General features: G+C 40.2%; 2 protein-coding genes across 6 annotated transcripts in view; one reads left to right on the plus strand and one right to left on the minus strand.

Moving 5' to 3' along the window:
* BICC1 (BicC family RNA binding protein 1) overlaps window positions 1–10,695 on the plus strand; it is a 247,473-nt gene extending 236,778 nt beyond the window's left edge. For 2 of the 4 annotated variants that reach the window (XM_081073592.1, XM_081073593.1), the window contains exons 19-22: window positions 1,197–1,357; window positions 2,715–2,814; window positions 5,567–5,645; window positions 8,092–10,695. In XM_081073592.1, the coding sequence (XP_080929718.1) occupies window positions 1,197–1,357; window positions 2,715–2,814; window positions 5,567–5,622 (317 nt within the window). In that variant the 3' untranslated portion in view covers window positions 5,623–5,645; window positions 8,092–10,695. The remainder of the gene's footprint in view (window positions 1–1,196; window positions 1,358–2,714; window positions 2,815–5,566; window positions 5,646–8,091) is intronic. The other 2 variants (XM_081073590.1, XM_081073591.1) reach the window with 1 other exon arrangement.
* LOC308507854 (uncharacterized protein) overlaps window positions 8,229–14,495 on the minus strand; it is a gene marked incomplete at both ends in the record, with an annotated part of 297,096 nt that continues 290,829 nt past the window's right edge. The window contains one exon of one of the 2 annotated variants that reach the window (XR_013994943.1): window positions 8,229–8,353. Coding sequence is in view for 1 of the 2 variants with exons in the window: in XM_081073606.1 (XP_080929732.1) it covers window positions 9,329–9,421 (93 nt within the window). Of the gene's footprint in view, window positions 8,354–9,328; window positions 9,422–14,495 lie in introns of those variants that run through there. The other variant, XM_081073606.1, reaches the window with a different exon arrangement.

A 14,495-nucleotide genomic window follows, 5' to 3' on the forward strand; every position in this document is an offset into this window, starting at 1 on the left:
GCCTTCAAATGGTGGAGTGTTCCAGGGTTGAGGGTCTTCAGGGCTTGGTCCTGGAGCCTTTCCTCTACACATTCTCTCCGCAAGATATAAAACATCCATTTTTAAGAGAAAAAGACCCCTTATCAAGAAATTCCTTCCACTTGAGGTATATAAAGGACTTCTCAACTGAGAGATGAAAACAACTGGAGAAAGTGGTTAGTGGCACCCAAAACAATGCAGAATAAGATTCTTAGATTTAGTGAATGCGTTGATCCTGAGGAGATTAGCTGGATCTGATTGGCTAGCTGAGTGTCCTCCTCCTTCCTTTCCCTGGGAATCCCTTGTGAAGCTGCATCTTTGGTGTAAGAGGATAGAATTCCCACTGGACAAGAGCCAGTTCTTCATTAGGGAGGTAGCCATGGCTGCACAGCTCTGCTAGAATCTCCACAGCAGCTCTTGAAGGGTTTAAATATTTGGTCAAGTTCTAGGCATGGCTCACTAGTCCATCACCCAGCTGTGCATGCCCCTGGGCCTGAGAACCACTGACAATGTGGAGAAATCTTTGCCCAACAAATCAGTGGCAGAACCAAGGCAAAGTTCGGCATTGCTGTCTTAGAATTTTTTTCTCAAGACCCAGATTCGTTTCTGTCATAAATTGAATCCAGGAACTTCAGCATCATTTTTGTCACTTCATATGTTACTCTTAATTTTGGAAGCGCTCTACTTGGTGAGCTCACTGCCCAATTATATTTTTGTAGGGAAGGAGATTTATGTGGTGCAATATCATAGAATTCCTTTGACTGCAGGTAAGCACAGGTGTGGATACAGAGAGCCATCCTGCCATCCAAAAGGAGCTTGGACTTAATAATAACTTTCCCAATTTCCCATTTAATTCACATTCAATCAATTATAAAGAGCAAATGTTTCTGAACGCTCTAGGAGAATATGATTAATAATTATTAACTACGGAGGCACTGTTGCTGAATTGCTGCCTCCCGAGTGTATGCTTTTCAATGGCAAGAGGCTCTCTGAAAGCAATAACCAACATTTCCTTAATGAAAAGCCAATGTTTCCAGTAAAGGATTGCTGTATTGCTGCCGCTACTGTTCTATTCAGCCCAATAATGAATTTGAAATATTTGAGTGATTAAAACTTTTAATTAAACCTTGTCCTCTTGGGGCATTTATACTTCAAGCCTGTCTCTCGTTGCCTTTCAGCGGAACACTATCTCAGCAGTAGCAATTACATGGACTGCATTTCCTCGCTGACAGGAAGCAATGGCTGTAACCTGAACAGCTCATTCAAAGGCTCAGACCTCCCTGAGCTCTTCAGCAAACTGGGGCTGGGCAAATACACAGACGTCTTCCAGCAACAAGAGGTCAGTCGTTATTTATTTTTCCCGGGCATCTTTGTTTGGGTTGTGTGTATGACGACTTCTAGAATGAAATCACTCATTGACTTATGACTGTGCTTTCACTGAGCCTTTATTCAAGTCTCGTAGTTTGTTTTGCTGCTAAGAAAAATGTCCTCTCGTTTCCTATTTATTTAGTGCAACCAATAAACACAGCATAGGAGAAATACAGAAAATGCTGTTCACAAAAACATACCTTCAACTGTTTTAACTAAAAGACCTAATCAGAGTATTGGTTCATAGGAACTTTTGATTCATAGCTCCCTAAAGGTCAGCACCAAGTCTGTATTAAATATGATTTCACTCTTTCATCTGTTATCTTTATTTGTGGCACTTGAAAATAAATAACAGCATCTGAAATAAACATGTGTGGTTGTTTTCGAGCTCATCCTAGTCATGTTACTGAAGTCTGTTCTCACAGAATATAGTGTGCTTTTTCTACATGTTAATTTATTTGTTAACTTAATGTCTGGGTTTTGCTTACACTGAGACAGAACAAAGATGTCTTCTGAACTGTCGCTACCATGGATTTTGGCCAAACTGATCAGCCATGGCCATTATGCACTGGCATAAAGAGAAAATTGTAACCCCTTTGGTGAGCCCATTGCTTAATATCTACAATAATATTTAATGCCCACAACAGCCCTGCAAGGTACACTGTTGTTAACCCTCAGTGCACACAACTAGTAATGGCAGAATCAGGATGTGAATCCCTGTCTCTCTGGATTCAGAGCCCATTGCCTTTCTATTCTGCACTGTCTCCAAAGAAAGGGTGGGATGCTTGGGCTAATGCCAAAGAGTGCAATTATACTGTCTCTGGAAATACTGTGTGCCACTTCCAGAGATAGTCTGCCAGGCTCAGCCAGGTGCGTCATGGGTCTGATGTAGTCTGGGAATTCTTCTATCTGTCGAACATGGTGGAAGATACCATCTATGGTATTATTCAGTTTCTCTTTATAGAGATATACTTACCCAGTTCAGAATCCAAAGCTAAGAAATATTTTCTTACTCCTGGACAGATATGTATTCTTCCTTTTACCAGTTCACCAAAAAAAATGTGTAATTCTTGTTTCCCTTTTTGCCCTGGCTGCCAGGATACTAAGACCTAAGTTTTTGTCTCAATTGTAGTAAATCACTGGCTTAGACTGAGTCTTATGCTAGAATAATCACTTTTGTTTCATCACCTTAATTACTTACCACCATTCTTTTTTGGAAGTGGACAGAGCATAATTAATAAAAATAGGTGTAACACAGGGTTGAACCTCCAGTGAGGAAGAAAATCAGTACTTATTACATGGGTTAAAGATTGCTTTGTCACCCACAGATCGATCTTCAGACATTCCTCACTCTCACAGACCAGGATCTGAAGGAGCTGGGAATTACTACGTTTGGTGCCCGGAGGAAAATGCTGCTGGCCATCTCAGGTGAGTACTAATGCTCATACTCATATTGTAAAATCTGAGCCTCACGCAGTAGTAGAGGTTCTTCTACCCAGGAACCACTTGCTCACTACCCTGGCACCTCTGTGGTTGTGCTTTCCGAGTGTTTTCCTGCTCACAGTGTGACAAATGCTGAGGACATCCCCACTCCTTCATCAAGGCACTGCCTGAAAACTTTCCGTGACAATGTCATTCCTTAAAACAGATCTCTTCAGAAAGATCTAACCACAATTGCCTGTTGCAGAACATGAGGCAGGGGGAGCAGTTTAGTTCTCCTTTTTGTGGTTGTGTTAAGCAATAAACATTGGGTTAATGAATAATTATCCTGGATTGGCTGCAATGTTTCAAGTGCACGTGTGCTGCATACCAGCTGAGATCACTGCCCCAGAGGAAAAAGGAATGCTCTTTGGTATAGCTGGAACCTGGCAGTATTACTTGTCTTAATGCTTTTTACTTTCCCCCCAAAGATTTAATAGAATTTGTGAGTCACAGAAGGGTGTAGGATCCTGGAAATAGTCACAGAATGAAGGAAAATAATGTTGTCTGTCTCCCAGACTGCTTTCTTTGTGTGTTGGTTGCATATTCTATGCATTACAAAATGCTCTATACATATTTACTGAGTACCTCCCATTTCAAAGGAATTGAGCCAGATCATGTGTCCGGAGTCGGCAAATACATAAGTATTGTACAGTGGACCTCAGAAAGATGTTTAGAGAAGTATGAGGAAGAAATTTGGGGGGCAAAAAATGGAGTTACTTTTTGAAGACTTTCTGATAATGAATGTCAATTTTATATGTGTGCCAGTCTCTCAGAAAGATAGTGACAACAAGGACAGAAGCCAAGTGTGAGAAAATGACTGTGCTTTTTCAGAACAGTGAATTTGCAGACTACGCCTTTATAAGGCCAGCAGTGGCATCCAACTGGTGAAAAAGTCCTTTTCAAATAGCGTTCACTAATCTGATCAGCAAATAAAATAAAACTGCAGTGGTTTTCCATGTTGTTTTTGCAGCAGATTGCCCTCCCCATTCCCCTCCCCACAGGGAGTCTTTATCTATAGACCTAATATCTAAAGCAGATATATGCAGAGCAGCTTTAAACTAGGGGTGGCAATTCCACCATTGAGCAGCCCGTTAGGCTTCTCTATGGATAAAGACTGTTCTGCACTCATCAGTTGGAGAAGTCCTCCTCCAGCCTGTGTACCCAAGTGGCTGCATTAATGGGCAGATGCTCTTTCTTCTTCGCTCATAAGATCAGCCTGGGATAGTGCAAAGAACACTATTCAAATAAGGAGATCTGGGCTTTGCCTCTGCCAACGCATGAGTCCTTCAGTGAGTTTGCAAACCTCTTTTGGTTTTGGTTTCTTAACCATGAAGGTGGATTGAAATAGATGATCACGTGAGGTTACCTTCTATTTCTAAGCTCTGTCCGTCCATGTGGTATGTCATCAGGCGTCATGAAAATAACCCACAGTTTATAAACAGTATATGTTATTATAACAGCAGGGTCCTACCTAGTTTTTTTTTTTTCTTTTTTATATTCTGTGACAATAGTTTTTCCAACTTGTTTACCCTAAAGCTCAGCCTCAGAGGGCTATTCCTAGACCTAAATTATCTCTATATATTTTCACGTTCTTTTGTTAATTTGATTAACTCACATAACACCATGTCTATACTGTTAAAATAGGCCTGTGGGCCAGCACATTTGTACCAGAGAAGTGTATGTTCTGGAATCCCATAATCTTTCACTAGAGATTCATGGAATATCAGTGACAGTATAATGAAGTTCTTTCTTTGTGCACCAAACCAATTCCAAATTCTGTAAGGCTTCCAGCAACAAGCAGATATGTCTGAACACTTTCATTGGTTCCAGATGGAGCACTAGGATCTTTACTTAGAGCACATTTGTGATGTATTCCAGGTAGGCTTGTGGGAGTAGAGTGGGAAACAGGAATTTTGAATCCTCTTCAAAAAATGTTTTCTCTAATCATCATCTTCAGTGTGGTTCTACTGAGGGTATATATATGTATATATACTACTTCTGTAGACTGCCTCTCTATGGGGTTCAGAGGTGCTTCTTACTTTTAAGGGAATTAGAGACTTTGAATAAGATGCCTTATGAATGCTCTGCACAGCGGGAAGTATTTCATTATTTTAAGGATGATTTCACCTTACTTTGTTGAGTGCATTTATTTGCTTGAACCCAGTATATTGTTTTCTCTGCAAGTAATAGGTTTTTGAGAAACCATTCGTCAAAAAGTTTCTTTTTCCAATTCAACTCATCTGATAACAAATATATCCATTTAGTCTAAGAATATTCCATTTCCAGCTAGATGCAGGATAGCTGGGCAGCCCCGATTTAACCTTTGTCTTGTGGTTACATGGTTTGGTTAGATACAGAGTTTGCTCAAAATTCCTTTTTAAAATTTTGTATTAAATTTGTCATCAGAGTTCTTTCAGGATTAGGTTTTGTTCTGTTTTTAATCTTGGGCCAGAAGACATTTATTTTAGTATTTGTAGGAGATGATATTTATCTCTAGTAGAGAGAGATCGGAGGGAAAAAAAATGGCTTTTTCCCCCAAATTCACCATTTTTTTGAATTTTTAAAAATTTCTCTGAGTATTTTAGTGAGTAGTTAACGAAATGTACAGGGACTAAGTGCAAGGAAGTTTAGCGTCCTGTTAACAGTCTTCCCACCACGGCCTCAGGTAGATCTAACATTTCCCGACCTATTCTTTTAGTTTGTGACTCTGTTCAGACCCGCAACAAGATCCTGAGAGCTGCCAGGATTGTGTGAGCCTTGGAATTTCAAAGGAAAAGGTTGGTATTTCCCCAAACTATCCCTTAGGCTTACTGAAAAATAAAAATCAGAAGAGGGAGTTTGCTTTTTAATTTAAAAACCACCACCAACAACTGAAAATCTCTTCAGTGGTACTTGATCCTTGATATTCTCTCCACACATTTATCTGTGTGCTTCACATTTGGAAATATATATATCTTAGAAATTACATCTTTAGGGAATGGCCGAATTCCTTCGTGATCGTTTTATTCTCTCAAAAGTCTAGTTGATATGACTTTTCCAAGTCAAGTTTTCAATGTGTATTAAAAACTCTGTCTTCAATGGCCCAGTTTTTTTTTTCATGTGCTCAATGTTATGTGTGATAGGGGAGAACAGTGTTTGACCTCATTCATTCCTTTCCTTCTCAATAGTATGGGAATGTCCTCCTGATGGGTGGGTTATTCCCCCATGAGGAAATGGAAGCCTAAGCAAGTCTTTTAACTTGAAGGTGATAAAACTTTCCGAGTCTGTGTACTTAAGAGGATTCATTTGTTCTGAACTCTTCTACAGTTGCCTTTCAATATATTAAAGTCTGTCTTGATTTCTGAATTTCTGTTTGTTTTTGTAAAAAAGATACACGTATTCACCTTGTAATAGCAATGTCAATGCTACTAGGTTTCTGTGGCAACTTGAAACAATTGCTATCTATAAGCATGCCTGCATGTGTCTTGTTTGTAAAGGTATATTCTTTGCTGCTTTAAAGTTATGCTATATTTTTTGATTTTAAAAAATGTGGTATAGTAAACTGTCAAGTAAAGCACTACTGTCTGGCATATGTCAAACTACCATTTTGTCAAACCTGTGTTCCTGATGCCTGATTGGTCTCTGCACAGTGGCTGGATCGCTGCAGCCCATGGTGCGGACCAGGCAGGCAGGGTCACAGCTTCTCACTTAACAGCTGTGTGGACAACTTACTTCGTCTATTTTTTAAAATTCAATTTTCGTATCTCTAAAATGGAGAACGGTAATATTATCTACTCTTAAGGAGGACTTAAATAGAGTGAAATGAATGTCAAGTGCTTGTCGTATAATAAGCTCTGATAAACCACTGTTATTTTTCTCCTCCCCTAAGACCTAAATGTGAACAAAAGAGAGATGTCTCCACTCTTGCATTGCCCCTGGGGGGCATCCATTTACATATTGGAAGGCAGTGCTGTGAAATGTGAAGGGTGTTGGTCCATCTTCCAGAACTAGGGAAACAGGACTACCTCTGGCCACAGGGCCACCTGTGTGACCTGCTGCAGCCGGAGTCTGTGTCCTCATCTCAGCATTTCTGAGCCATAGTTTGCCGTGCACCTTCATAATTCAAAAGTCGATTATATGTGCGGTTCAAAAACTACTGTGCAAACATAGGTGCTGAATCACTGGCTCCACCCCATCGTCCCACTCCCCACCCGCCCCAAAAGACAACTTTAAGCACGTCAACCGTATAATCCCTCTATTTGAAAAGGAATAATTTGAAATATTTGCATTTGATGGCTATTAGAACCCTAATTTCCAGAATCTGACAAGTCTATCTGCTTGTAGGAGTTCACTAGCGAGAGGTACATCGTTTGATTTGAGGATTTGGATATGTATGTGTGTTGGGGGGTGTTGGGACTAGAGGGGTCGCATAGTCATAAACAAGGTAGGCTGCTTCGATTAATTTTTTGCCTTTCTGGTTAACAGTTTGTAGTTGGCAAAAGACAAAACTAACTAGTGTTTTCTAAGTACTCTGTGTTTTTGTTTTTTAAGATTTTCCCTGAAAATTTAGGTTCACATATTGGTTATTTTCGATTGTATCTATCTCCTAAACTTGCCATTTTTACTAAGCTGATTTTGTATTCAGAGAAACCTGCTGATACGCTTTTTCATGAGGCTCTTCCTGATGCCGGGAGTACAGGAGCCATGAGCACAGGCGCCATGAGCTGCTGGAGCTGTGCGGTTGACACTGAACTCTCCAGCGTGCCCCTCCAGCATTCTCTCGTTCAGATGTGGGCTCTAATTCTCACATCTGACTTCAATACTTGAATGATTGCTGTGTGTGACATGGATGAGTTCCCTAGCTGTAATAATTTTCTGTGTCATTGGTAATACATCCTCTCCTACGCCTTCACCAGCTTTGATGCCCCCTCTCCCCTTTGCCTCTGAAATGACATTTGGGATCGGTCACACTGTTAATTTGGATATCCAGAGTTTAGAGGGCTCTGAGAAGGATGTATATCCCCTAGATAGTTTCCAAACTGCAATAAAAACTATCTGCTGTTCTTGGTTCTCTTGGCTCCGACATGCTGCCTTTAGTATCGGACTTCCTAGTATTTCAGAAATGTCTTGACCATCAACTACAGGTGTTCCTTTTGCTACCACACTTGACTTCACTTTCAAAAGCTCCCATGTCCTGTAGATTGTACAACTTTCACTGAAACAGTTACCTCTTTCTCTCTCTAGAACTAAATAAAAACCGAAGAAAGCTTTTTGAACCGCCAAATGCACGCACCTCTTTCCTGGAAGGTGGAGCCAGTGGGAGGCTACCCCGTCAGTATCACTCGGACATGACGAGTGTCAGTGGCCGCTGGTAGCAGTGCTCTTCAGGCACACACCCGCCAACTCTGCCGTGGTGGTCACAGGAGATCTGTGAACGGCCTTCACTGCACACCGTCCTAGGTACTCTGGGTATCTGGGATCAGGACCAAAGCATCTTATTCACAACCTGAATTTTGTGCCAAACAGGAAGAAAAGAGAGAAGATGTTCTTATGTCATGCAGAATACCACACGTGGATTACTTTTTTTAAAAAAATGGTACTTGGACAGAATTTGCAATATGAGGGTAGGGCTTTATTTCCTGTTTTTATTTACCTATATAACATATGCACTGATTTTTTATACTTAAAATGAAGGATGCCAGAAAACACAGAAGTTATTGTTTGCTTGTTTTGTTTTGGTATTGGGGGGTTTAAAAAATAATCAAAGTGGAATTTTCTGGTACTGCTTTAAGATAATTATTGAGGTCTTTCAGCACTTTACACTTTCTAATTTCTTGTCCTGTGGAAATGATCTCTTTCTCTCTCATTTTCATGTCACTCTGATGTATTGGTACAAATCAGATTTAGTCACATTTTTCTGACTGTGTTAAATTTTTGTTTGAAATGGTACTGGATTATTAGTTTTTGTGCAGAATATTCTGTGACTTTGGGAAATTTCAGTGACTCCACTTGGTTCTGGACCAGTTCTGTTCATTTGTGTCAGCATCCTAAAAACAATTAGCAATGAACCTAGTTCACTGTAACAGGTGCAGAGAAAGACCAAATGGACTTTGCAATATTAACCCTTTGCAGTTATATTTAGCTGCTGCCTGTATTGCTAAAATGACTTTAATGGTTGTCTTGAAGGCAAAGGGCTATTTTTTAGTATACTGCCACTAAAGGACACTTATTTATATCAAACTTTTATTTTTAGATATTATAAGCATACAGTACATAAGTGATTAAATCGATATCTACTAGAGATTTATGGTAGAGAATGGACGGCATTCAATAACTGGAGCCCTAGATTGTCACTTTATTTAAAAAAAAATAATCATCTGACAAGACAGCACTGTTGCCATTAGGAGGAGAAGTAGATTACTGTCCTTATCATGTACACATTAGCTGTGCTCCATATGGTCAGAGGACTTTCCTAAAACCGTTATCTGTCTGCTCGAAGTAGACTTATGTTAGTTGAGAACAGAAAGGCTTCATTCAAGTCTCCAGGGTGACAGTTGATAAAGACAGCTGAGTTCTGAAGGAGGTAAAAAAAAAAAAAAGACTGTTTTATAAGGGCTAGATTCATTGTTACAATCTTATACTGTGAAAGTCCAAGAAATCAGGCAACATTGTTTCCTAGGTCTTTTCAGACATGGTATTGTGGATTTATGAAGGGTTTTTCAATACGTGAAAAAAATCACTAGGTGCCTCTCTTTCTTCAAAACAATATAATTTCCAAGTGTATCAATTTGTTGGAAAACGTTCCCATAGGAAATGTTGTGAATTACCTGTACTGTAATGACTTATTTATGTTCATTATTGAAGATTTTCTACATGGACATAAACCACTGTTGCATGCTCTCAACAGAAGGCATTAGAACAATTGGGGACTTTCATACAAATGCAGAATCAGAAATACTTGATATTTTCCATGGCTGAGTCTTACCGTTAAAGAACAAGAGAACTGAAGAGAAATTTTGCACACACAAAAATTTTCACTTTAAAAAATTGTATTGGTTACTTTGAAGGCATAGATAATGGACGCATCGTAAAATTATCAATTATAATGGCACTAAGGGGATGCCCATTCCTAAAAAACTATATCTGCTTAAGGATGTAGAACTACATTGCTCCCTTTGCAAGTACAGTGGTGTCACTCTGCACGTACATGCACATGTACACATCACACTACACACTCAGCACAGGATGAGCATTCCAGATTTGCTTCCTGTCCAACAGCTAAGGGCTCTAAATTTTATCATTTCTTTAATAAGACTTTCCCAAATTAAAAAAAAAAAAACACATCATGTGGAGCTCTTTTCCTAGCTCTCTACGATACATTTGCAACAGGAGGAAAATGGAATGAATTTGCAGTATTAAGTTGATGGAGGTTTTATGAACAGTGCTGTATGCCAAAGGGAAAACGGTTCCAATTAAACTAAATAGGGTGGCTAAAAATTAAATAAATAAAAACACTGGAAATTATTTTTCTCACTTTCTCTTGATGCAATGAAGGGAATATGACACTATAGTACACGGTGTTGTCAGTGTTATATGATGCACAAAATATTTGGATTATTTGAGTAAATGGTAGTTTTTAATCAATCTGTGCCTTAATAGTGACCGATTATCTGTAAATATAGAACAGATACAGATTGTATTTTTGTGTGGATTTTTGTCCTTTAGTGATTTTTTTTAAATGAAAGATGGAATTAAACATTGAAAATGGGAATTTTTTCTAATCAATTGTTATATGAAAATAAATTTATATAACCCCTTTGTATTGCCCTTGCTAGATGAAATGCCTTTAAAAAAAAAAAAAGAAAAAAATCTTTACACATAAACTCTATGTCTGTCTTTGTTTTCTAAGAAAACTTTTTTTTTTTTTTTGGTGGCTATTTTCAGCAGAATTGAAAGACGTTTTTGCACTAGAATTGAATATGTACACTCCTGTTGTTTTTGCATTGACAGTCCTCATTTCAACCAGAAGCTAAGGCACTTGATTTTAGCCAGTGAATCCAGGACCAGTAATCAATCATTGTTTCCATGGCCACCCACAGGTACATACAAAAAGAGTAATATGATGGAACAGGTTTCATGCTTGTTCTTTCTTTGGTAAGGACTCCAATGTATGACTGCTTTGACAACCTCATCCATCAGCAGAGGAACTCCTTATGAAGGGATGCTGGGTTTCTTGACCCAGGTTCTCATTTCGGAGGCTGACCGCTGTGCTCTCACAGTGAACGCTCACTGTGCCTCATGCTTCTGCCCGAACTTATTCTCAAGCAGAGTTGATACCACATTACTAATCCCGAGATTTGTCTAAACCTCGAAGAAAACCTAACCCTCCACCCATTATGCACCCAGAAATATCTCCACTTCTTAAAATTTTTTCCTAGCACAAGAGTTCTTTTCACAACTGAAATCTTATCCGGGAACCCAATGTTAAATTATTATCCATTCACTCGTTTTATAAATATTTAATGAGGGCTTAGTAAGTACTGGGACCTGTTCTAGCAACAGCAGGGAATGGAACATAAACCCTCACCCTTACTAAGCTTTCATTTAAAATGGAGAAAGGTACAGCTGATGAAGAGGAATTGTAGGATGGCATATCCCCCACCCTTCAACACAGCCTCCATGTGTTTACAGTATTCCCAGGAAACTCAAGTGCTGTCTAGAAACCCCACTTTAAATTTTTTTAAATTAAATGTATTGGGGTGACAGTGGTTAGTAAAATAGGTTTGAAGTGTACAATTCTATAATACAGCATATTATACATTGTGTGTTCACCACCCAGAGTCAGTTCTCCTTCCATCACCCTATATTTGACCCACTTTACTCTCCTACCTCCTTACCGCCTCTCTTACCCTCTGGTAACCAAAACTGTTGTCTGTGTCTGAGTTTTTGTTCGTCTGTCTTGTTCATTTGTTGCTTTTAGTTTTATACCCCAATGAGTGAAATCATATGGTTCTCGACTTTTTTGGTGTGACTTATTTCACTTAGCGTCATAATCTCAAGATCCATTGTTGCAAATGGCAGTACTTCGTCTTTTCTTAAGGCCAAGTACTATTCCATTGTATATATGTACCCCATCTTTATCTAATCATCTATCGAAGGACACTTTGGTTGTTTCCATGTCTTGGCCACTGTGAATAATGCTGCAGTGAACATAAGGGTACATATATCTTTATGGATATTTTCAATTTTGTGGGATAAATACCCAGAAGAGGCACTGCTGGGTTGTAGGGTGATTCTAAATATTTGCAGGAGCGTCCATGCTGTTTTCCAAAGTGGGTGTATCAATTTGCATTCCCACCAGCAGTTCCTTTTTCTCTACAACCTCTCTAGTGCTTGTTACTGTCTTGTTGATGATAGCCATTTTAACAGGTGTGAGGTGGTATCTCATTGTGGTTTTGATTTGCATTTCCCTAATAGCTAGTGAAATCGAGCATTTCTTCATGTATTGGCTGTTTGTATGTCTTCTTGGGAGAAATGTCTGTTCAGGTCCTCTACCCATTTTTTAACTGGATTGTAGAAACCCGTTTTTGACAAAATTCTTGAAAGTACCTATCCCACAGAAACAGGCCTGTGCTTTTTTAAGTTTCATAGCTTAATCGCTTTTTCAATGGAATGTGTGGACAAAAGGGTTATGATCCACAGCTTTATAGTTATAGCTACGTGACCCATCCTTTCTTAGATTTGACTTTAGGTGACTTTGCAGTATTTATAAATCAGGTTTACCTTGAAATAACACGAGTTGTCTACCACTGAGGATATTCCAAGAATGCAGTAATAGAGAGTGATGACACCAAGATGGTGACATAGGTTATTCCTGACTTGGTTCCCCCTTACAAGAAGAACTAACAACTATCATGGACACGACACTGAGAGAATCCTAGAACATGGGAGTGAGGGTTCAAGTAGCCCCCTTCATCACAGAGACCAAGACAGACTGCAGTAGAAGGGAACAGGGAATGGTCACACACTGACTGCATTGGCCCTCCCCCAGGCTGGTACAGATAGGCGTCCCCTGAGCCTACAGTTTCTCCAGCGGGAAAAGAGCCCAGGGTGGAAGTCCAGCACCCCAAGCATTGTGGGTCACTTCATTGGAGCTTCTAGTCTGGTTTTACCCCTGGGGATCGAAGGGAAATCTGCAGGGCTCAACCACTGAGAATCTAACTCCTCAAAAAGGGGGCAGAAGCTTCCAACAGTCAGCACTTGTCTTGGCAGACAGATGTCCTTCCCACAGAAGCCAAGTAGTAGCCCGAACCAGTGGCTTTGCTCATCTGCAGAACCAAGTCAATGATATAGTCACATCAGGGAACTTGGTGGTGTGCAGGTCTGCTTGATATGTCTGAAATAAGTTCTGCAGGCCCTGAGCCTGTTACGCCCATACCCAGGCAGAAGGACTAAGTCATAGCCCCACCCTTTGCAAAGCATGGCCTTCCTGATCAAAAAGCATGTTTGGGAAAATTTGGGAGTTAGCTGCAATAGGCCCTCCCACTCCCTCCCAGGCAGGAGCATGGCTTTAGGCCTATCCAACAGGGTTGGCTGGAACCTGGAAGCCACTTCATAACCAAGTAATGCTCAAGCTAAGATCATGGGAAGGCAGAGATGACTATAGAGTAAGGCCAGTGACCCAGTTAAGCCAAGGAACTTGGAGCATGGGTCAGCTAGAGTCAAGTGCCAAAGAGCCTTAGTGGCCTTGGAGCTGCTGCTTCTGCTATGCAGGGAATGGAAAGTATTTCATTGCACCACTCCTTGGTGAATAATGACCCTAGGCCCACCCACCTGAGGTACCTTACCAAAGCACACAAGAATCTTTACAGACCCTCCAACAGCGATGCTTACAGTAGTCTTGAAGAGTGAGTACAGCCTGCGGCTTTTCCAATATGCAGAGCCAAACAGTGGCCTCATCTGACCAGGACATTCAGTGTACATCTTACCAGATTCAGATCCCCAAACAATAAGCCATGCAGGTCCTGGGCACCATCTTACTGCCCTGCCAAGGCAGGAAAGCTAATTTACAGCTCCACATACTGCTGAGGCCTTTGGTCAGTCCTGACCATCTAGCAAGCCTGACCAAAGAACCCAGGCAACTTCAGAGCCCTTCCTCCAGTCTCACATGGGCAGGAAACCAAGTCAGCTGTCCTACACAACTGTTCTCAGCCAATGGCAACCCCCTTACCCTGACATCAGACCTCGAACAGTTGCCTTCTCTAAAAATAGGCCTTAAATGCAGGCCCCACTTGCTTTGGGACATTATCAGCAGACACATCCAGGAAAGCTAACTGAGCTGAGTAGTGAACCTGCAAACTCTGGAAGAGGAGACCACTTGTTCAATGAATGTGCAGGTACCACATAAGGAATAAGATCATGAAAAATCAGATAAATATGACACAACCAAAGGAAACCAATAATGCACTAATAACACCCTAACAAAATGGAGATCTATGAACTGTCAGGCAAAGAATTCAAAATAATCCTCTAAAATAATTTGAGGAACACACTGACACCAACACAAAATTAGGAAAACAGTGTATGAACAAAAGAAGTTCAACAAAGAAATAGAAACCATTAAAACAAAAACACTGAAATCCTAGAGC

Source organism: Rhinolophus hipposideros, assembly GCF_964194185.1.
Source record: "Rhinolophus hipposideros genome assembly, chromosome: 15".
Taxonomy (NCBI): Eukaryota; Metazoa; Chordata; class Mammalia; order Chiroptera; family Rhinolophidae; genus Rhinolophus; species Rhinolophus hipposideros.